Source organism: Mytilus californianus, unplaced genomic scaffold, assembly GCF_021869535.1.
Source record: "Mytilus californianus isolate M0D057914Y unplaced genomic scaffold, xbMytCali1.0.p SCAF_15, whole genome shotgun sequence".
In the NCBI taxonomy this organism is placed as follows: Eukaryota; Metazoa; Mollusca; class Bivalvia; order Mytilida; family Mytilidae; genus Mytilus; species Mytilus californianus.
This window is the reverse complement of record NW_026262637.1, coordinates 19,603,989-19,628,193: the sequence shown is the minus strand read 5'-3', so window position 1 is coordinate 19,628,193 and position 24,205 is coordinate 19,603,989. Positions and strand designations below refer to the sequence as shown.

Below are 24,205 nucleotides of genomic sequence, written 5' to 3'. Positions count from 1 at the left end.
TGCTTATCTCTTATTTTTTACTTTGCATATAAATATGAAAATAGTTCATTTGCATACAAATTTACATTCAACGTGTTAGAAGCTTTATTTCTTACCTGGAGAAGGTGCTCTACCTCGGTTCTTTTGTTCTCGTTTCTGCTGAAGTTGGGCCTCTATTTGAGCAAGTACAGGTTGAGGGTCCATTCCTCCACGATCAAACTGACATTCATAGGCAAAAAGGTATTTGATGTAGTTCTTTTTCAATGTAAAAGCAGCACTCGCAGATGAGCCAATACTAATAACACCACAAATTTCCTTCCACTTTTTTGTCTTGGTAACCTGTAATAATAACATTGTTTTTCAAGTCTCAATTATTGTTTGCTCTATAACTTTCTTCAAATTTCAGAGCATCTTTTTCTCAATTGGAAGTGACAAGACTGCCATCAATCATGGTATAACCAACTTTTATCAAACAAATAAGTCCATAATGTAAAAAATAAACAGCTGCGCCATGAGCGCATGATACGCCCGTCACGTTTTCAAGGAATAAAGTTCAATAACTTCTCAATGTCATATCAGAAATTTATGAAAAACTGAAGGGAGGTTATCTTAATAGATATAAACTAGTCATCAAAGTTACATAAAAACTGCTAAAAGCACTTTAAAGATATTATCCGAAAACTGGAAAATCCCCCTTTTTTTATGAATAAAATCCCAGAACTTGGAAACGTAAAATCTAAAATTTATAAAAATCAAAAGGGAGCTTACGTCAATAGATATAAACAATTCACATAAGTTTCATGAAAACTGCTGAAAGCATTTTTGAGTTATTGTCCGAAAACTGGAAATTTCCCTTTTTTTGAATGAAAAAAAAACCACAACTCGGAAACTTAAAATCTAAAATTTATAAAAAAAGAAAGGGAGCTCATGTTAGTAGATATAAACAATTCACCAAAGTTTCATACAAATTGGTTCAAGCATTTTTGAGTTATTGTCCGACATGTTGACGACGGACAGACAACAGTATACCATATTACATCCCGTAAACGGGCGTATAAAAATCACACTATTATTTTTTAAAAAAACAAAAAACAACATAATCAAGATTATTTACTGTAAATCCATGACAACATTTTCTATGCCACTACCACAAAGGTTCTATCCGTATATTTTTTTATTTTTTGGTCTTGGAAAGACGTCCTTTTAAACTCTTGACATACTTAAAGGGAGTGGGGGAGGTAAAATGGAGTCTAGCCTTGTCCTTCATTCTGTTATTTTGGAATACAAAAGTTGTGTGCTTTGTTTTGTCATGTCTTCATAATATTTTTCAAGTTGTTGTAAAATATATCAATCACATCTAATCTTTTAAACATTCAAAAAATCCCTTCACTATATCCAAGAGTCCCATTTTCTTATGCTCAAATTGTAAATGAATCATCTTTTAAAAGGATTACAGGTACATAATTATCTGGTTACCTCTTGCATACCACCTCTTTCCCTAACGTGGAAATACAATTTGTAGAGATCAAGTGGTTGTTTACTGATAGAGGGCGTTGATGTCAGTGGTGTGTTCTTATCGTCCAGGAACATGAACAGTCGGTCAAGGAAAAATCTTCTATCTGGCTCATTTCCCATCTCATACATTTTCTGTATGTCTCCATAGCCTCCCTTCTGAAAAAGTACAACAGTTTTCATGTAAATGTCAATGACCATAATTCATCCAGATCCCAGGTCTGATTTCTGTTTCTTCTATATTCCATGGAGCTAAATACATTACATACTTTTTTCTAAATTTATGAAATAAATAACTTTGTTTGAATTAAAACATTTAAATAAAATTTCTTCAACAAAAATAAATAATATAAAATTTCAGCTGTATTGAAAAGAAGAATAGAAATAAATTGCAAATGTTGACAAAATAAAACACCCATCAAAATGGACTGCATTAGTAAAGGTTTGTTTAGTTTCTTGCATATATACTGCATGCTTAAAAGATTTACTTTCCAAATGCTCATGATATACAAAGATAAAAAGACTATTATTTATCTGAAGGCTTTCCAAATTCACAAATTTTGTGGAATGATAGCTTATGAGGTTTATAATATTGGTTCAAATAAAATTCTCCAAGCAGGCACCTTCTAATTTAATAGTTAAATACATGTAACAAAAAATTTATTGCTGTAAGGTTATATTTTTCTCTCTTTTTTAATGAATGACCTGTTTGTTTTTTAAACTTTATTTTTTACAGACTTATGGGTGATCAAGTTCCTTCAATTATAGTTAAGTTCACAGATTGTTCCTCTTTGACTGATAAAAGATAAACACCTTATAAAAACTGACACTTAAGGAGTACAACACTCATCTAAAAAGAAACCATAACAGGCAAGCGTCATACTGAAAGCACATATTTTGCTATTTTTGGAAAATTATTTCAATAAATTATTAATTTATTATTCTCTTTTAGAATCGATGCTGAAAAAGCAAAATTTGCCTTTGTTGCCTGCTAATGTGACAATGATCTGGTTTTAATAACTTTTATGTCAAATCTTAATAAATTCCAATCATTTGTCCCAGGAAATAAATACCCAAACCTGCATCTTGATGAATTCCTTTAGTAAGTTATTTGACTTTTAAATTACATACTTAATAATATATGGTATGTTATTCAGAATGGTATAAACCTCATTCAAACAAGGTGGTGAACCTGCTTGTCTGAAACTCTAGCCTAAAGTGGTCATCATTATAACATGATTAACATAATGATTAGAAGATACAACAGCACCAAAAAATACAACCTCTGGGAAAAAAATATCTGTTGAATAGTATTGATTCACTATTTAAATTGAGATTCCTGTGTAGACTTGATATAATGTGTCATTCAGAATGGTATTAAACCTCATTCAAACAAGGTGGTGAACCTGTTTGTCTGAAACTCTAGCCTAAAGTGGTCATCATTATAACACATAACAAAGCAATTCAAAACAATGTCTTGACCAGATAAAACCATAGACTTTATTAAATTGGCATTACCTGGTTCTCCCCTAACCATGCAGCATAGACGAGTGTAATATAAGACGGGTTGTCTCAGAGTTAGAATAATGTGTCCTGGGGGAAGGGTGACTTAATATACGGTATGTTATTCGGAATGGTATTAAACCTCATTCAAACAAGTGGTAAACCTGCTTGTCTGAAACTCTAGCCTGAAGTGGTCATCATTATAACATGATTAACATAATGATTCAAAGATACAGCAGCACAACTCCATCTTCAGCAAAATAATATCTGATATATAGTATTGGTTCACTACTGAAATTAAGAGTCCTGTGTAGACTTGATATATATTGTGTCATTCAGAATGGTATTAAACCTCATTCAAACAAGGTGGTGAACCTGCTTGTCTGAAACTCTAGCCTAAAGTGGTCATCATTATAACACATAACAAAGCCATTCAAGACAATGTCTTAACCAGATATAATCATAGACTTTTCAAAATTGGCATTAGTGGGTTCCCCACTTAACATGCAGCATAAAGCTCGACGAGTGTGATATAAGACGGGTTGTTTCAGAGTCATAAAAATGTCCCCTTGGAGGGAGGGTGACTTAATATATGGTATGTCATTCAGAATGGTATTAAACCTCATTCAAACAAGTGGTGAACCTGCTTGTCTGAAACTCTAGCCTAAAGTGGTCATCATTATAACACATAACAAAGCCATTCAAGACAATGTCTTAACCAGATATAATCATAGACTTTTTAAAATTGGCATTAGTGGGTTCTCCACTTAACATGCAACATAAAGCTCTAGGAGTGTGATATAAGACGGGTTGTTTCAGAGTCATAATAATGTCCCCTTGGAGGGAGGGTGACTTAATATGTGGTATGTTATTCAGAATGGTATTAAACCTCATTCAAACAAGTGGTGAACCTGCTTGTCTGAAACTCTAGCCTGAAGTGGTCATCATTATAGCATGACTAACATAATGATTAGAAGATACAACAGCACCAAAAAATACAACCTCTGGGAAAAAAATATCTGTTGAATAGTATTGATTCACTATTTAAATTGAGATTCCTGTGTAGACTTGATATAATATGTCATTCAGAATGGTATTAAACCTCATTCAAACAAGGTGGTGAACCTGTTTGTCTGAAACTCTAGCCTAAAGTGGTCATCATTATAACACATAACAAAGCAATTCAAAACAATGTCTTGACCAGATAAAACCATAGACTTTATTAAATTGGTCTTTACCTGGTTCTCCTCTAACCATGCAACATAGACGAGTGTAATATAAGACGGGTTGTCTCAGAGTTAGAATAATGTGTCCTAAGAGGAAGGGTGACTTAATATATGGTATGTTATACGGAATGGTATTAAACCTCATTCAAACAAGTGGTAAACCTGCTTGTCTGAAACTCTAGCCTGAAGTGGTCATCATTATAACATGATTAACATAATGATTCAAAGATACAGCAGCACAACTCCATCTTCGGCAAAATAATATCTGATATATAGTATTGGTTCACTACTGAAATTAAGAGTCTTGTGTAGACTTGATATATATTGTGTCATTCAGAATGGTATTAAACCTCATTCAAACAAGGTGGTGAACCTGTTTGTCTGAAACTCTAGCCTAAAGTGGTCATCATTATAACACATAACAAAGCCATTCAAAACAATGTCTTGATTAGATAAAACCATAGACTTTATTAAATTGGCATTAGTGGGTTCCCCACTTAACATGCAGCATAAAGCTCGAAAAGTGTGATATGAGACGGGTTGTTTCAGAGTCATAAAAATGTCCCCTTGGAGGGAGGGTGACTTAATATATGGTATGTCATTCAGAATGGTATTAAACCTCATTCAAACAAGTGGTGAACCTGCTTGTCTGAAACTCTAGCCTAAAATGGTCATCATTATAACACATAGTAAAGCCATTCAAGACAATGTCTTAACCAGATATAATCATAGACTTTTTAAAATTGGCATTAGTGGGTTCTCCACTTAACATGCAACATAAAGCTCGAGGAGTGTGATATAAGACGGGTTGTTTCAGAGTCATAATAATGTCCCCTTGGAGGGAGGGTGACTTAATATATGGTATGTTATTCAGAATGGTATTAAACCTCATTCAAACAAGTGGTGAACTTGCTTGTCTGAAACTCTAGCCTAAAGTGGTCATCATTATAACATGTATAACATAATGATTCAAAGATACAGCAGCACAAATCCATCTTCAGCAAAATAATATCTGATATATAGTATTGGTTCACTATTGAAATTGAGATTCCTGTGTAGACTTGATATATAATGTGTTATTCAGAATGGTATTAAACCTCATTCAAACAAGTGGTGAACCTGCTTGTCTGAAACTCTAGCCTAAAGTGGTCATCATTATAACACACAACATAGCTATAAAACCACACATTTATAAAAATTGGTATTAGCTGTTACTCTGCTGAGCATGCAGCATATAGGATTGAGAGAAAAGATTGGTTATATTCGAGTCTGAATGATGTCACATTTCTTCCTTAGGATTGTAAACTTGTGAACAAGGATGCTAAAAAGAATATTGCTGAATGTGTCAGTTTTGTACAAAGCAGATTTCATATTTATATCATATACTCAGTGTTATCATCCTGGAAATTCATGCAATATTTGCTGTTGGACATTAAACATCCACCTATCAATCAATCAAATTTTTCTTTTACCAAAGATCAGCTGTTTAACCAAGATAACTGAATAAGCTCTAGTTATAAGATTTATTTTATTATTAGCATAACTGTACAAGAAAATTCCAAAGAATCCTATTGAATTGGACATTCCTGTGTAGATTTGATATATAATGTATCATTCAGAATGGTATTAAACCTCATGCAAACAAGGTGGTGAACCTGTTTGTCTGAAACTCTAGCCTAAAGTGGTCATCATTATAACACATAACAAAGCAATTCAAAACAATGTCTTGACCAGATATAATCATAGACTTTATAAAATTGGCATTACCTGGTTCTCCTCTAACTATGCAGCATAGACGAGTGTATACAAGACGGGTTGTCTCAGAGTTAGAATAATGTGTCCAAAGAGGAAGGGTGACTTAATATATGGTATGTTAAACGGAATGGTATTAAACCTCATTCAAACAAGTGGTGAACCTGCTTGTCTGAAACTCTAGCCTGAAGTGGTCATCATTATAACATGATTAACATAATGATTCAAAGATACAGCAGCACAACTCCATCTTCAGCAAAATAATATCTGATATATAGTATTGGTTCACTACTGAAATTAAGAGTCCTATGTAGACTTGATGTAATGTGTCATTCAGAATGGTATTAAACCTCATTCAAACAAGGTGGTGAACCTGCTTGTCTGAAACTCTAGCCTAAAGTGGTCATCATTATAACACATAACTGTCTACCTAGTGTTGTGATCCTTTCTGTCCACATCTAGTTTTACTGAGACTGTTTATGTTTTAAGTTCCATATTATTACAATTTCAATATCAGCACATTGGAAAACCATTTCAAATGCTCATCCAGTCTGTTAAAATTTCTAACACCCTTCCCTGCCTTGAATTCTTTTCCAATGGCAGTAAAAGATTTTTCTTATTCTATTATCATTTTTTTGTTAAATGATATAATATCACAAACACAAGGACTTCATTATTACAATAATTGTAGGCATCACATGAAACCATCCAAATCTGAATGAATTGCTTCCACAATTGAAAAGATACACACAAACAAAGATGTTTTACTTCAAAGGTTAATAAGCAAGTATACTGAAAAACATCGTGAAAAAACATCGTTTTTATATTGATGATTAATGCTGTGCATTGCTAAATCTCATGTTCTCTGAAAACAACTTTCATCAATTTGTTGACTGATGTATATAACCATATATTATGATATAAATTTCTCACTAATATTTCAAAGGACAACTGAAACACTTTAGATTTAAAAGTCACAAGTTTTTGGACATTATCCCTCTTTTGCAAAAACAAGACTTTAGACCATTAAAAACAAAAAATAATTTTTCTAGGAAAACCATTAAAACCAATTCAAATAAAAGTTGTTTCACATTCAAATTGTTCATGTGCAAGTATTAAAATGTTATGCTCTTGTTTTTATAATCTTGATCTTCTATATTAAAATGGATTTCAAATATGACGTGTAAACTTATTCAATTCAAAAGACAAATGTGTTATTCTGAGTTTTATGCTGCCTGATTCAAAAAGATGAAAAATCTGTTTGTCTGAAACTCTAGTCTAAGTGGCCATCGCTAGAACACAACTTTTTGTTGTATTTTACAGGATTTAAAGGACAAGATAGAAAACAATGAAAATAGTTAGTTTTTAACATCAAATGAAATTTTGGCGTTCAAGCTTCGTCTTTTTCTAACGGAATTCGCTAACTGAAGAATAATCATTGATCAAATGCATCGTCTATGTTCAATACAGTGGAAATGCAAAGGAAGTACAACATAAATAACAGAGAATAAATACACATATATAATACAATAATACTCAAATCATTCCTACATTTAATAACAATAAATTTCAGGTGATTAATTTATATCTGATTTGACAAGAAATTAGGAGTTGTATGTACATCATAAAGCAAACCAAATGCTACTGAAAAGAAAAATTAAAATATAGACAAACAAACGAAGGATTAAATTAAAAACAGAAGATATAAATAATAACAAAATCCCTAGGACCTTTTAGCAACCCCATAACAAGCTAGTCTGATATATTAACAAAATTCCGTATACCGATTTTGTTTGTTGCAACCATATGAAGCTAAGTCACAAGCGATTCTAAGTGCAGAACGATACAATATAACAAGAAACAAGTGCCGATGTCACCTGAGGTGCAGGGTTGACAAGGAGCGCCATAACACCAGGTATTTGACACAGACAAATAACAACCCACATTATACACCACGCCCAGCGACCGACTTACTGATGATGTCCACGTCGTAGGACTGTTGATATTATCTATATCGTCCAGGTATGACGAGGTGTTACTGGCTCCACCTGGAGATGGTGCTGAGGATTGCGATGTTATAACTTCCTGAACAAAATGAACACAAACCTCTATATACTTATCTCATTTTAATGGCGAATTTTAGTTTTTTTTAAATTAACCTTTGTTTAACACTGATAAAATATTAATTATAATCATTTGTAGAATTTACTGTACAAAACTGTTAAATTTACCAAGGAACATCATCAAACTATTCCATAATGTTCTATCCAATCAATGTAGCTTATACATTTTTCTTATATCGTAAACTTTTAAATTCATATACCAAATAAAAAAGAAATAAAAGTGCAAAAAAAAATTAAATCAATTCTATATATATATATGTATCAAAACATTTTTTTACATTTACACTTAAAAATAAAAGGTTAAAATATGTTTTCTTTGGTACAGCTTGAAAACGGACGGAGCTAAATCAAAAGAACAAAATACATTAAGCACTGCATGTAATGAATGAATTATAGTAATAAATAGATACATTCTGTCATTTCACTCATAATCATTTTAAACCAATTTTCATGGATATGTGTCAAACCTTTAACATTTTTACAATGCACATTTTGATTCTTTTAATTCATCTGTTGGAATAGGACTGATCTTACTTCATAAAAATTATGTGAAATTTTCAAATCTGAAAGGATTTGAAAGTGAACTATCCAATCAAAATCAAGAATAGAGGAATAATGTTTATATTCCTGTAACTTTTTTTCTTCAGATGGTCGACCATGTGCCTCTTACATTGTGGAATTTAATCAGTCATGGTAACATTTTTCCATGAAGTTTTAATGCAGCACAGAAATATATCATCAGAATTAATTTCCGCCAACAACTGCCAAGCATAATCAAACCAGTGATGATTTATAACTGAAATAGGTCACTAAAGGAATAAATTAGTAAAGAAAAGTATTTTCATCGCTAAAGATAAACATAACACATGAAACCTGGTTTATAGAATACAAGACAACTGACAGATGGATAATATTGTATTGTGTTCGTTACAAACCTTCTTTTTCTTTTCAGCAGGAGTCTGAGGTTGACTTTGTTGAGCTTCAATCTGTGACATCAAGTGTGGTATAGGTGCAGAGTTGTGGGGAGGAATGTGATTATGTTGACCTTCCATCATAGGCTGACCTGGTTGTGAGATACTTGTTACTGGACTTGTAATACTTTGGGTAAATTCTGTTTCTGTATTAAGAACAATTTAATGTTTTCTTATTTCAATTCAGTTTAACAGGGACTTTTTTTTTTTACCTTCTATTCTATATATATATATGTGCTTATTTCTCATGTGTCATCAAAGTTATCTCAAATGAAGGAGTGAAACAAACAAATATAAACAAGATTATAGTATTTACAAAAAATCAAGCAATAACTTCCAGAGAGATTAGTTCAAATCATAACACTTTTTTTATTCAAACTAAACAGACTATTAACACTAAATTTAGTTTTTATATATGTTCGCCCCACTAAAAATTAAATACCATCCAGGTACAAGTGTAATTTTCAAAAAGCATCCTACTGTTAAACATCTGGATAAACCAAATTCTAAACACCAAATAATGGAAAATATCAGTTAAAATATCACATGTTCAAAAATGTCAATTGTAGAACACTGAACAAAATATTTTTTTAGATAAATGGGGAATGTGTCCTGTCCATGGGACACAGATGATGCCCCCACTTGCATATCATATAAAGTTATAAAGGGACATAACTGAAGAACAGTGAAAGTGACGCTAACCAATTTTTGTACTTGATCTGAGCTTTGTGGTAATAAGTATTGTGTATAAGTTTCATAAAATTTGGTTGAGGCAAACTTAAGTTAGAGAACGGAAACAAAAAATTCAGCAATTTTTCCATTTGTTTAAAGGCATAACTCTAGAACAATAAAAGTGACACTACCAAAATTCAAACTTGATCTGTATTTTGTGGTAATAAGCATCGTGTATAAGTTTCATAGCATTTGGTTGAGGCATTTAACTAAAGTAAGAGAATGGAAACGAAAAATTCAGCAATTTTTCCATTTGTAAAGGGGCATAACTCTAGAACCGTTAAAGTGACACCACCAAAATTCAAACTTGATCTGTGTTTTGTGGTATTAAGCATTGATTTAGGCAAACTAAAGTTAGAGAATGGAAACCAAGTTTGGGATGTATGTACGGATGTACAAGGGTAAAACTTAATGCTTCCTCCGCTACGGCGGGGTCATAAAAACTGTTGAAAAAGAGTATTTTACTAATCACCTGTATTATTTATTAATTACCTGTATTATTTGTAGTAGCTGTAGTTGTAATAGGCATTTCATTTTTTGGTGATGGGGGAAACCCCCTTTGTTCTGAGGGTCTTGACACCATTCTATTTCTATGGCTGTCACTATCATCAGCAATTAGACCTGCTAATTCTGAAATTGGTTTCTTCAGTTCTGAACTAGAAGAAGCTTGAGAGCTTTGATCAGGAGTACTACTTCTAGGTCCATTTTCAAGTGTTGGTTCACTCATATTTGTGTCCGAGTTTGAATCTGGTAATATTCCAGAGTTAATAGCACTATTTGACATGTCTACATTGTGATCACCACCAGGAATTGATGTATTTGACAAAGTTGAGCTACACGAGTTTGAATCTTGTTGCATACTAGGCTTTTCTGACGCATTATGTGATGAAGGCATACTTTCTGATGAAGTTGGTATATGAGATGAGTTTGTTGGCTGTGACAATCTACTAGAATCACTAAGATTACTGTCTTCACCATTATTTGGCATACTATTATGCGGAGGTCCAAATGTCGAACTAGGCACTGGAGATTGAGATTTAGGAAGAGGACTTGTAGAATTTGGAATACTATTGTTCACTTGTGGTCCATAGGCATTGTGATTCACATTCTGAGGTGAAAACATCCTTTGTGGTGATGTCATATTAGATCTGATTGGCTGTGGCCGACCAGAAGCGGCAGCTGCTGCTGCAAGTGCAGCCTGAGCCGCAGCATGTGCACCTTTAACGGGCGTTGTACTCTGCATTCCTGGGGACTGAACTCCAGACGCAGAATTCATTGCACTTGATGGAGGAGCTACAGGAGGGGCCTGTGGTCCAGTAGAGTTTATATGATTAATGTTTCCATACTGACTATTCATGGCATTCCCTTGGCCATACATAAAATTTGAATTATTCATATTTCTATTCATCTGCATATTGCCACTATACATATTGGAACTGCTACTCATCGGTGGCTGTGAAGGTCCATTATATACATTTTGAGAATAATTCTGCATTCCACCAGAATTGGGAGACATTCCCATTCCTTGCCTACTCGGAAAACCTACAAAAACGTATATATCATGTTTATGTATATTCTATCACCTTTTTGATTTTGCTTTTAAAATTCTTTTGCATCTGTAACATCATTTTTATACAAGATACTCATATCAACAAAATCAATAATCCCCTACAAAATACCTTTAGGATTTAAAATAGACATATTACAGAGTAGTCTAGCACATCAAAATCCAATAATATCCAGACAACAAATAAATCCATCAGCAGTGAATATTGACTACAAAACCGGTCTTAACAGTCCTTATCATGTTGGACAACCATTGTGTAATAGTATTTACACAAGAAATTTCAAACTGAACTGAAATTATACAGAAACATTTAAAATTATTAATATTTTTTGTGCTTCCAAAAGACAAGGGATAACCTTCATTATGTAATATTGTCATTGCAATACTTTCTTAATTGAAAAATCCATCCTTCATTTAAGGCTATTCCATCTAAATGTAATTTGGATGGGTAAGAAAGGAAGATGTATTTTCCTCCCTCCCACATCCATTTTAATGTAAAAGCCCTTATACAAATAATTTTTAAACTTTTTTGTACGGTGGTTTAATCTCAAAACAGTAAGTTCCTTCCACAGAATTGGGGAACCATATTTTTTATTGCAATACTCTTTTGTCAATTGTGAAAAGTTATTCTTGCTGTCTGAAATAGTCCTTTGTCAACCTATTCAAATTTGAATGAATGGGATATAAATTTTGAGGTTTACTTTGGCGCATGGACTTGAGCATATTGGCACACTTCAGTCAACATTTGTATCTGCTTCTCCTCCTAAACTCAGATCCAAAGTTTTTGAAACTATCTTAAAATCTTCACCATATAATACCATTGTGCATCTCCTATATTGTTTTTGATGCAAATTACTTTTTGGGTTTCCCTAAGCAAATCATGGACTTTGCAGAGGCAGTGGTAATGTTTCGAGAGCTTTGTTAGCAATTTCTCTAGTTTTAATATGTGATATAAGAAGGTGTAAAAGGCAAGACTAAGTTGCGTCTTTGAGAGGTTGTCTCATTGGCAATTACAACACATCTCCTTTCAATCATAACATAAAAAGGATGATAGATTAACTGACAAGACTACTGAAAAACAAACAAACGAGTCAGAAACATTTTTACATGTTTATGCCTTTCAATGAGATTACTTAATCTTTCTTGACTTGTGAAGTTTATAAAAGTAATCTTACCAGGCTGTTGATACTGACTATTGTATGGCTGGTAATTTCCTGCAGGACCAGACATATTGTTTGGTGGCATCTTGCCACCTGGGCCATAGTTCATATGGTTGGGCCCCATTGGGGGTGGCATCATTTGTTGACTGTAACCTGCAAAATATCTCACATTTATCAAGCCAGGTCTTATAAAATATAAATATTTATTGTAAAATAAAGTAAGAGTTATCTTTCTTTTCCTAGAGAAGATAATTTTGTTGTCAAGATACAGGTTTTGTTTGCAAGTGCATTATATAAACTGCTAGCTTTTTTCAATCATCCTAAGAAATTTTTAATTGCTTAATATACATTTTTTTATTGTTAATGCAAACTTTTACAGAACATTTTTTTTTTTAAATACAACAAGCTTAGCATTAAACAAACCTTGAGTTGCCATAGGTGATTGGTTCATGTGAGTATTTTGTCCATCTATCTGTTGTGATGAAGGACGAGGCTGCATTGGACTCCCAACAGCATTACCTGAAAGAATAATAAATTTCTACATTTCTACCTTGTGTATATCATAAAGATATTTAGAAGTTTTTTATACATTGATGACAGAAATCGAAAAACATATTAACACATTTGACACATACAGCTTCAAGTTGCTAATGACCAATGGAGTGTACAGGAATTACCTCACTAAGTTAGGTAGACGATGTTGTAGACCATCAATCAATCTTGGTGGAGTTGGTTGGCACTAACCAGCTAGCTTAGGAATACTGGTCTTTTTTCAGTAGACCATCAATTGTGGCATAATTGGCTTTTTTGGAAGTCAATGGATCATTGTCATAATTATCTAATAAATACAGTAGAAAGGTGGAATGAAAAAAAACCTGAGATCAATTAAACAGACAGACTAATGAAAATTCCAAAATGAAAGAAACCTAAATAATTGAGACTGAAAGAGAACTTAATACCGAAAATTTGAAGAAGTAAAAAAGATCTAATGTAATATCAAGAACAAAACAAGATCATCATGGTAAACCTCAGTTTCATATGGTCCTATACATAGACCTTATACATAAGATTCATAAAATCTTAGACATAAGCTCATGAACAGTGACCTCAGATTCATAAGAACTTACAAGCTCATCAACATCAGGAATTATCCAAGTTTATTTGTTTACTTAAGTCTGTGGGTACTGCATACTGATATTTTTCATATGAACTAATTTTAGAAGGCTGCATGTGTATTATGCAAGCACATTTACTACTCAAAAGGTTACTCTGCATGTTAATGATAGTTTACAATCATTTGTAACATAAAACTATAGAAAACACTTGATCATGTTGATTCTACTGTGTTTACTTCCAATTCTATTAGAAAAAGCTTTATGATTGTGTTGAATGTAATTTTAAAAAAAACCTTTCACAGTGCTATTTAAATATGCATAGTCATTCTTGAAAACAAAATCTTGCTATTTAAATAATAACTTTAAATAACAAATATTAGTTTTAAAGACTTGTATGATATTGTAGGTGTTAAAGTTAAAATCAAGATTTTAATCATGACAAAAAAATCAGATATTTTGCTTTTGATTTCATGCTGTACAAACAAATAATTTTCCTTGCACAAGAAGTTATGGTTTATATTTCACTATCACTGATTTAATTGTTTGTGAATGAAACATTACATCTTGAGTATAATGTGATCAATCTGCACTCTAGGATACTGTATTATGGTATTTTTACGAGACCTGTTAAAGCACTTTGTATTAAACAATCATAAAAAGTGAAATGATCTAATAAATCTGCAGTAATTATAACTACATTCATCATTAAATGGGTCTTATTGATTTTTTTATTCTGCATCTGGTGCACTTATATCTAAAACAGTCATCCAATAACAATTAATTTAATTGCAATAATAAGACAGTAACAAATTGGATTTGTGGTTTTATAATTGAATTTTATCTCTCTATGCCATGCACAGGTGAACTATCAAGTGAGTCTTAGCTTTTAGTCCTGTGATGTCATAATGTATGTATATAAACAATAAATCATCAAACAGGTGCCAGATCATGACCTTGCTTTACTTAGCAACACATTATTGTCTATAATTAGCTGAAGGGAGAAACCATTAATCTAATGATAATAAACAGTGGGAAATCCCCTGACTTTTAAAATAACTGTTTTTTTAGTACTTATCACCTTGAGTAAACAATAAACCAGATGTTTCCTACTTATGAATTACAATGTAAGATTTCAATAGCTCTCTATTGTGAAAACCACATAATATATACACCTGATTGACTTTTGAATCTAGAAAAGGTCATGGTGTTATTCTTTTTTTTAAATTGGCACAGAAGAAAATCTTTCTTTTGTTCCATTTTCAATTGATGTCTTTGACTTTTTGTAGACAATTTCAATAGATCAATTTTGTAAGATAACACAGGATTAATAATAAGAGATTCACAAGACATAATAAAGATGTGTTCTGATAACCTAATGACCTAATACACGCCCCCAACGTAAACAATTTTTATAAGTGTCTGGTTACAAGTATATATTGTTTCCTATTTTAATTCATGCTTCAGGTGTTGCAATGTGAATGACTTGAATACAAAATAAAAATTGTGTCAATAAATATGTATATATTATGTCTCTAATAACCTATAGATTAGGATCAGAGTTCATTAAAGGTAAGCAGTAATTCCATTCAAAAATACCTTTTAATATAAATACATGTAAACATCCCTGATGATTAAAAATAATTTTACTGTATTCTTATCTACAAATCTGTCAGCACTTTCTGTAAAACCTTCTCTATCTACTTCTTAGCTAGTGCAATCACCTTGCAGTATATCAACATTTACAAGACTTCAGTATATTAACATTTGCAAGACTTAACAGTTTAACACAACTATTCTTTGTACACAAGTATTTATATATATATTAGAACCGTTTTTCTGACATGAAAAATTCTTCCGATTTTTTACACAAAGTTTGATACATTTTTTTGGGGTCATAATCCATTTACTTAGTACAGTTTCTGTTTGTTGTACCTGAATGTGTACATAAAAGCAAGCATTTTTTTCACACCAAGAGTTGTTTCCCTTCAACCAAACCAGTATTTGAATTCATAATTTCACATGTTTTAACCGTTTTTATTGGGCCAACTAAAAATATTTAAAACTTATTTAGTTTCCCTCATCTTCACTTGTAAAATGTATCGACAACCAAAACAAAAATTTGTATGAACATAGTTCTCTTCATTTTACACAACTGTGCAATTGTTTAAAAGATGAAAGAGGTAGAGAACTCTTTCATCTTTTAAATAATTGCAGGATTCAAATATACAATCAAATGGCTTTTATGAACTTTCAATCCAGTTAATTCTCCTTCACCCAATGGTTGTTTTTCATTTGATTTTCCAGTAATATTGTCTGATTTCCTTGGTAAAAATTGAACTACATATATTGTATGTTTTTTTGGTGTCCATGTGCAATGAAGTCTGTACCAAAATCTTTTGACAAATAAGCCCAACAGGTAAATGACAAAACAATATGACTCCTAAGACAAGTAAATGTACATATATTTTTTGTTGCTAAAACTGCTATATGAAACAGTTTCTTCTTCTGTTAGACTTAAAAACAAGAATGTGTCCATAGTACATGGATGCCCCACTTGCATTATCATTTTCTATGTTCAGTGGACCGTGAAACTAGGGCCAAAACTCTACTTTGGCATTAAAATTAGAAAGATCATATCATAGGGAACATATGTACTAAGTTTCAAGTTGATTGGACTTCAACTTCATCAAAAACTACCTTGACCAAAAACTTTAACCTGAAGCGGGACAGAAAGACCCACAGACGGACGAACGAATGGACGCACAGACCAGAAAACATAATGCCCCTACTACTATTGTAGATGGGGCATAAAAAAAGTTTTAAGCGGATCCATAAATTCATTAAATATGGGAACTCCACTTTCACTTTTGGCAAAACCTAGTAATTGTGGAATATCAGGAGGGGGTGTGTCTGAAATCAATCTGGTGCATTAGTGTAGCATTTATTACCATAAAAGGTTAAAAGTTCAGAATTTAAGAAAATTTACAAACCATTTTCAGACAAAGTAATACCTAAACTTGCTTTAAAACTCAAATTTCTTTCAAAAGAAATTATAAGGTTTATACAATTTAATATCCAATTCTATGTTCCTCTTCAACACAATGTATCTTGTTGATTTCAAGTGAGATAAATTCATGATCAGTTCCGATTGAGACATTAGAAAAAAAGATTTGAAAACTATTGACAGAATTACAATGTTTTGTTAAATTGACATACCTCCTCCTATTCTTGCCATAAATTGCAAAATATGAAATTCTTATTGAGATTAAGGGGGTATTACTATTATTAAGTGACAGTAACTGGTCCTCTCATCTGTAAAATTCCATGTAAATTCACCACAACAGTAACCTAGTCGGAGTATATGTTACATAACCTTAATTTTGGAAACCCTTTAAATCTTACAAGAATATTTCAAAATGGAATTCCTGTTAAAAAAGTACTGGAGAAAAACTGTAAATGTCTTACCATTACTGGTACTAGACCAGTACAATTTGATAAGTACTTACCTTAAGGAATAACCCTGATTTAAATCAAAAAAAATTTAAGATCATTAACCTACCTTCTAATAACATAGCAGTCTCTCACAACATGCTCGAGTTTAATGTTAACAAAACTTGGTTCACCCCCTTTTTCAATATGTAACTAACATAATTATGTAGACCTTTCATAAAAAAATTAACTGTTTAATTTCACATCTCCATACTTACAACACATGGATTACGGATCATTTCTTTCAAAAACAACATTTTTAAAGTACTAACTGCTTACCCAGTTATACAGCTTACTTGCAGGAATAGGTAAAAGTATCTGTATTTAAGTATGTTACTTACCAGGTAATGAAGCTGGGGTATTTGACCTTGACCCTGAGGACCCTACAGGTGATGGGATTGGTCTCAAAGCTGATACTGCTGGATGTTGGACACCATCGACACAAGTTTCTTCAGACTGTAAATCCTGAAATCAAAATAAAAGACTCTGAACAAATTTATTGTCAACAAATCATTTTGGTACAAGATTCTCATAGCAGGTTCACTTTGGTTACTTGGTGGTATAAACATCCAACATCTAAATTTTCCAACTCATTTGTCCAACAAGGTTTTTTTACAACAATATTTGTCCCTAGAGATTTGCTCTTGTACACATCACAACCACTACTTCTGTCTTTTTATTTATTTTCTAACAATTTAAAATTTCAATCACATTTTATTACTTGATTCCCCCCCCTTTTCAATATGTAACTAACATAATTATGAAGACCCTTTAAAAAAAAGTGCAGTAAGCTTTTCTCAATTTAAACTTTGCACAACAGGTAACAAAAGGTAAACAGGATGTACATTTCTCCCTACATTACGTTTTTTAGTGATTCATATAATTTGCTAGATCAAATTTCACAAATTAGTGCACAGTAATAATTACTTCATTGCTTTAATCGTCCCCTTAACATGTTACAAAGTCATTATATAATCATTAAAATCAAAACCACAATCTCCCTTTATCAAAATAGAAAAAAAATTCCCCCCTCAGATAGCCCCAGATGAAGTTTAACAAAATTCATTAAAAATGTTATTAAATTACTGAATATTGTCATTTCAAAATTTTTTTCTTTAATTTTCTCTCTAAATGGATAAACACAAAAAAAACTGCTGAATTTATTTGTGTAGTTCACACAGTTCATCTTTTTTCCCACTTTTAACAACATATTAACTAACAAAGTTTTACTTCGATTATAGGTCACAACTTCCCAATCATCATTAAATTAAATACAGTTTCAAATAACCTTATGCGAGAAGACAAAAATTTACCTAAGTACTGGAATTACAAGTCCAATATATCTCAACTTGGCTATGTGTTACCTGTGTTTTTCCCAATGTGTCAACAATGAATAATGTATAACAGGTTCAGACAAAGGCAAGCTGAAAATCAATTATGAGAAATTCCCTTTTTCAGATGATAAACAAAGTCCACATTTTACTATTTTCCTCAGAAGATATCTAATTTGTTTCATAAACTTTAGAAGCATTTATTTCATAGGAAAAGTATTAAAATAATGATGTTTTTCAAACTAATAATAAAATGTGAAACAGACTATAATACAGGCTTATCAAAGGCTTGATATGAAGCACACACTACTTGTATTCTAGCTATGAAGTTTTTACCTGTACAAAGATTGGTCAGGTAGAACATGCCAGGTATTTCATAAAAGGCCTGTATGTCTAGCCCATTTCTGTTCTATAAACAGTCTTCAACTTATTTTTCAGAGTAAATTAAATTGATATTTCAGTAATTATTTGCCAGCTGATGTTAATGGCTTTGAATATTGGGACTAGTTAATTATTTACATTAATTGTATTGATTTCTTTCTCTTTAATTAGTCATTAGCCAATAAAGAAAGATCTCCACTTATCACATATTAGATATCAGAAATGTAAACATAAATATATCAGGGAAAATATCTTATTTATATACCTGAAAAAGTTACTATTTTTAACATTTACTATAGACTATCTACATGACAAAAATCTTTTCAAATAAAATATCACATATCAGGTTAGAAATAACTTGTGTAATTACATAATCAAAAGGTTTGATTTAAATCATTTTATAAGGAAATATTTCTGATAAAGGATTTTCATCACTTTCTTCCTTATTTTTTCTCTTTTTTTGTTGTTTTACACGTAGTCAAACACTGTTGTACATTCAAACTTTTTTTTACAAATTTTAGTTTCAAAATCTAATTTATAACTTAAATAATTCAAAGAATTAAAATAAAACTGTCTTTTCCATGTGTAGGCTATGTGCAAGGGTGTCAGTAATTTTTAGAACTGCAGTATCTTGCATTTATTTGAGACATTCTTTCATGTATAAAATTCTTATTCTGATCATCTCACAAGCAAAGGTAAAGATCATTGACTACAAAACCTCCCTTCATTTTCTTTATTATTAGATATTGTTTCTACCATTCTACACATCTGTTTTCCACTTTTGATTATATCAAGCCCTTTGTACAAAGCTAGTGATATTGATTGGAAAGCTCCAACACCTGTTCCCTGTTCCATGGTCAGTCATCAGGAAACCAGCAGGCTAGTCAGATTACAAATTCTAGGAAATTTATGCAGATCTGGACATTTAAGATTTCTTTCATGTCAAGAAGGCAAAAACTGAGCAGTGTCTTAATTTTTACTTCACTTTTCGCCCTCTGACACATTTGGAATAACATATTTCAGAATAATAAATTTTCTTTCCAAGCAAGTCTTTGAAATATTCCTGTTTTCTCTTATTTTTGTATCGTTTAATCATAATTCATATTCATTACTTCCAATATAAAAGAAACATATAATGTGTTAGTATATATTATGTAATCCCATTATTAGAAATCCACTATTTACATCCTGCCGTTTTCTTTATAATAATTAAGAGCCCCCAGAAACATTGTATGGTCACAATCTAGCACAACAAATAGCTTTTATTTTTATCACATGATATCAAACACACTTTTATATACTTAAGGACATACAGATAGTTGACAATTGTACAAAATGAATTGAATGCAAGTCTTTTGACCTTACCTAAATAAGATTTCGGCATAATATCTTAAAATCTAGTCTCCTCTTTGCCATTTTGTACCAAAAGTTAACTGAATTGATCTATTTCATGTTAACCAACTTAAGAGAACAGATTAACCTTTCACTCGGAACAACAACAAATAAAAAGAAAAAAGAAAAAACATTTTTGACAAGTAAATGGTTCACAAAACCCATACCATACAAAGAATATTTGATGTTTGGTAATTGTGTCTCATTTTTACCCTTTTCTTTCTTTATGAAGAAAAGTTAATTAGGAATTGAAAAAAATTTTCTATAGTAAGTAAGTAATTCTTATTGAAATAAATATATGTGGTTCCCTTTTATCATAATCCTATTTTTTTAAAATTTACAATTATAAGAAATCAAGTGTTTGTCACAAATCTGTTTATATTTTCCCACTAATGGATTTCTGAGATTAATGCACCAAATGTTCTGGTTTAATGAGATATCTGATCAGTTTTATGTCAACAAGTTTAGCTGTGCCAGAAATAAACAGCTGTGTGAGTGATTAGACAGCTGACATCACTGGCTAGTTTCACTTTGACTCACAGGTATAATTAGCACATGTCTCCCCATATAACAGGTAACCATAAAATATTTAAATTATTAAATTACTTCAATTAATCTTTAAAATTCAAAATAGATATACCAATTATAAAAACTTTTAACTAATGTCAACTTGAAATTAGAAAATTGTTTTTATTATGAAAAATGTACAAAGAATTTTTGACTTATGTTACAAATTTTGTTGAAAATCTTAAAAGGTTATTGTTCTGAATATGAATTCATAAAATATCTTTTTAAGCATTTAAATCAAATGTAACCAAAGTTTTAAATATGTTAATCAATATAACAAATTTTAAAAGACAACACAACAGAGACATTACCTGTATTTCCCCTCAGACTACAGTATACCAGAGCTATGTATATTCAGCTGTGTGTGCCTACTAACAACTGAATAAAAGAATCCAAAAATATCTCCCCTACACAGCTCAATACATGATAGCCCAAAAGGTAAAAGGAATTTAAGTAATCAGATATTAATTTCCTTCAGTGGATATTTACAAACCTAGTCTGTTTTATCTGAGAAAATTTACATTTTCTATGGATTTTAATTTTAGGTAAAATATACTTTGATATTAGTGTAATTAATGGGAAAAATAAATCATCTTACCCCTATTTTTTAACAATGGACTGGTCCAACTTCTCTTCACTTCAAAAATCAAGTACACAGGCAACAAGGGACATAATACAATCTTGAATCTTCTAGCATTTATCAACCTCTGTCAATTATGGGCTCGGCCCTGTAGGGCTGGTGTGTCAGATCAGCTAAAGTTTATAGTCTATTTCAGAAATCTTAAGTAATCTTCTTTGTACAACACAAAGGGAAATGAAAAGAAGAATTTAATTACCTTTGCCTGATAAGATTCTTATTTGAAATAGAACTTAGCAAGAAGATTAAAAGATGTTAATTTTTAAATTGGTCCAAATCAATTTAATTTAAATCTTCTAATGCTCTTCAAATTACAAATTCAATAAACAAAGGAAATCAATACCTCTTTAAAATATTTTTATACAAAAATTTCTTTTCACATTTCATTAACTTAATTTTTTCAATAAAATCTTTTAAATTTGAGCAAATTTTCTAAACAAGAGTCTAAAAGTGGAAAAGACTTAGAAAAACACATGAAACTCTGTATTGGTAGAAAGATAAACAACAGCTTTAACTTCAAGGGGAGAAAATCAATAGCAATTCAGTCAGCTTGGCGAATGTGTGGTGTTGTATGAATACCAGGCTTGGTTATCAGCTAGCTGTGTAGTGTTCAATAATATTCTCTACACACTAAACGCCATAGCTACAGTTTTAACTGAGAAAACAAGCAGATTTCTGCCCCTACCAATGTAAATTCTGGTCTCTTTTGAAGTCAAAGTGAATCTGGATAAAATTGTAGACAAAAATAATTACAACCTAATTGATTTGAAGTTCAATTGCAATTAATGAATTGACATTATTGATCTACGTAATTAAATTGCCTCAGGGAGAAATCTCCGTTCTTAATAATAGAAAATACTGAAGAAACAACTTTTTATCTTTAGGAGTATAATTTTAATCTTAAATTTCATGGTTTTCTTTCTTTCAACTTATTAAAGGTAACTGAACTGACAAACTAATCATTTAACACCTTCTCAATTAATACACTTTCATAAATATACCAGTACATATGAAAGCCTTGACAATTTGTAGGTCAATTTTCTTCTGATACATCATTATGATTACAATAGTTTTTAAAAAGGTTTTACATTTAAGGTTATGGAATCTTTTTATTCTCTTATTTGATGATTATACTTATATTACATACTTTTCACATTTTTTTTTATGTCAACCTACAGTTCTGACATCTGACATAAAACAAACAAAGAGAAAGTTTTTTTTTATTAATCTGCAGGTCTTTCTTTGTATACTTTCACATTCCATAAAAAATACAAATGTATGCAAATGGGTCAGTGATTTTCATTCTCAGTAATGCATAAAGGAGAACAACTCATCCATTTTTTTCCACATTAGTATTCTAAGTTTCTTTTAAAATATTTTTTTTGTCTCAAATTCTTCTAACTAACACATATAGATAATATAAAATATGGAAATGTGGTATGATTGCCAATGAGACAACTATCCACATGAGACCAAAGGACAAAAGTGTAAACACCTAGATAATGTGAAGCCAAAAATATACATGTATGAACATTTTGGATTTAAGTGGGTTTTGTTCTGGCAACCTATTGAGTAAAATGAGTCAAATACCAGGGGATAATAATTCACAATACTGTAACAGAATTCATTTTTTTAGTAAACTAAGGGCAACCAATAACAATAAAGACAAAGTCTTTTACAGTCAGACTTTTGCATTTCTTGAACCAGAAACTTGAATCAATTGATGTATGATATGAAATTTGAAAATAGGTTTTAAAAGCTATAGATCCAGGCATATTATTATTATTTGTAGGCTGTCAGACATCCTATTAGCTCATTAACAAAATGGGGATTATTCTAAAAAAATAAATAAATAAAGAATGTGTCCATGGGACACAGATGATGCCCCCGCTTCCATATAACTTTATGAAGGGGTACAACTCGAGAACGACAAATGTGACGCCACCCAAATTCCAACTTGATCTGTGTTTTGTCGTAATCAGCATTGTGTAAAAGTTTCATAACATTTGGTTGAGGCAAACTTAAGTTATAGAGAATGGAAACCAATTTCGGGACGACACAGGTACATGGATTTTTCTAGCATTCCACAGGGTCCGGTATTCAGACCTATTCCCAATAGCAAAAACCCTATATTTTCCCCAATTTTGGGAGGAAAAATTCCCAAACAATCTCAAATTCATTTTCATCTATATTATTCATGACTGATGTTCGCTAGCTTTATGCTGAAAATCGCCAACAAGTAATGTGTAAAACTGAGTAAAAACACATCTGACTGACAACAACAACTGCGACAAATGGCCGCCATAAACCGGAAATGTAGATAATACAATACCGGATCAGATTAGGCTAATTCTGGGTTTGCCGATCAAATACAATAAATAAATAAAAAAAAAAAATTCCAGGCAGGTGACAAAATATAGCTATAAAATATAAACACTAGAATTGAAAACCAAAAGATATATGAAAAAGAAGAAACAGGAAATATTCTATACAGAAACACAAAAATTATTTTAGTTCAAAAATTTTCATGTCAAAATCCAATAAAATGTGACATTACTTTTATTTATCACTAAAAAATGTTGATATTGGATGTTTTTATAACGTAAACATATAAATACAGATCCAAGAGGTAATTTCTTCTCAATTTTGAAGGACAAATAAAAATCTGGAAGAGCAAGTGAATTTAGAAAAGTGTTAGCCCGCTTGGCCATTTAAATAAATCTTATTTCTATCCCTGAATTATTTATTATATTAACTGTTACTGCCTC

At 31.4% G+C, this 24,205-nt stretch overlaps 1 protein-coding gene and 1 long non-coding RNA gene across 7 annotated transcripts in view; both read right to left on the bottom strand.

Moving 5' to 3' along the window:
• The window catches only part of LOC127725586 (trithorax group protein osa-like), a 56,130-nt gene that overhangs the window by 12,955 nt on the left and 18,970 nt on the right, over nt 1-24,205 (bottom strand). For 3 of the 6 annotated variants that reach the window (XM_052232663.1, XM_052232664.1, XM_052232666.1), the window contains exons 5-12: nt 17,471-17,594; nt 12,949-13,044; nt 12,541-12,678; nt 10,291-11,340; nt 9,031-9,212; nt 7,947-8,057; nt 1,456-1,650; nt 96-318 (exon numbers count right to left, since the gene is read on the bottom strand). In XM_052232663.1, the coding sequence (XP_052088623.1) occupies nt 96-318; nt 1,456-1,650; nt 7,947-8,057; nt 9,031-9,212; nt 10,291-11,340; nt 12,541-12,678; nt 12,949-13,044; nt 17,471-17,594 (2,119 nt within the window). Of the gene's footprint in view, nt 1-95; nt 319-1,455; nt 1,651-7,946; nt 8,058-9,030; nt 9,213-10,290; nt 11,341-12,540; nt 12,679-12,948; nt 13,045-17,470; nt 17,595-18,442; nt 18,643-21,111; nt 21,216-24,205 lie in introns of those variants that run through there. The other 3 variants (XM_052232669.1, XM_052232668.1, XM_052232665.1) reach the window with 3 other exon arrangements.
• On the bottom strand, nt 3,859-7,940 carry LOC127725621 (uncharacterized). The gene is made up of 2 exons (XR_007993043.1): nt 6,346-7,940; nt 3,859-6,136 (listed from the first exon to the last, which is right to left on the bottom strand). It is a non-coding gene; the product is annotated as an uncharacterized LOC127725621 (long non-coding RNA).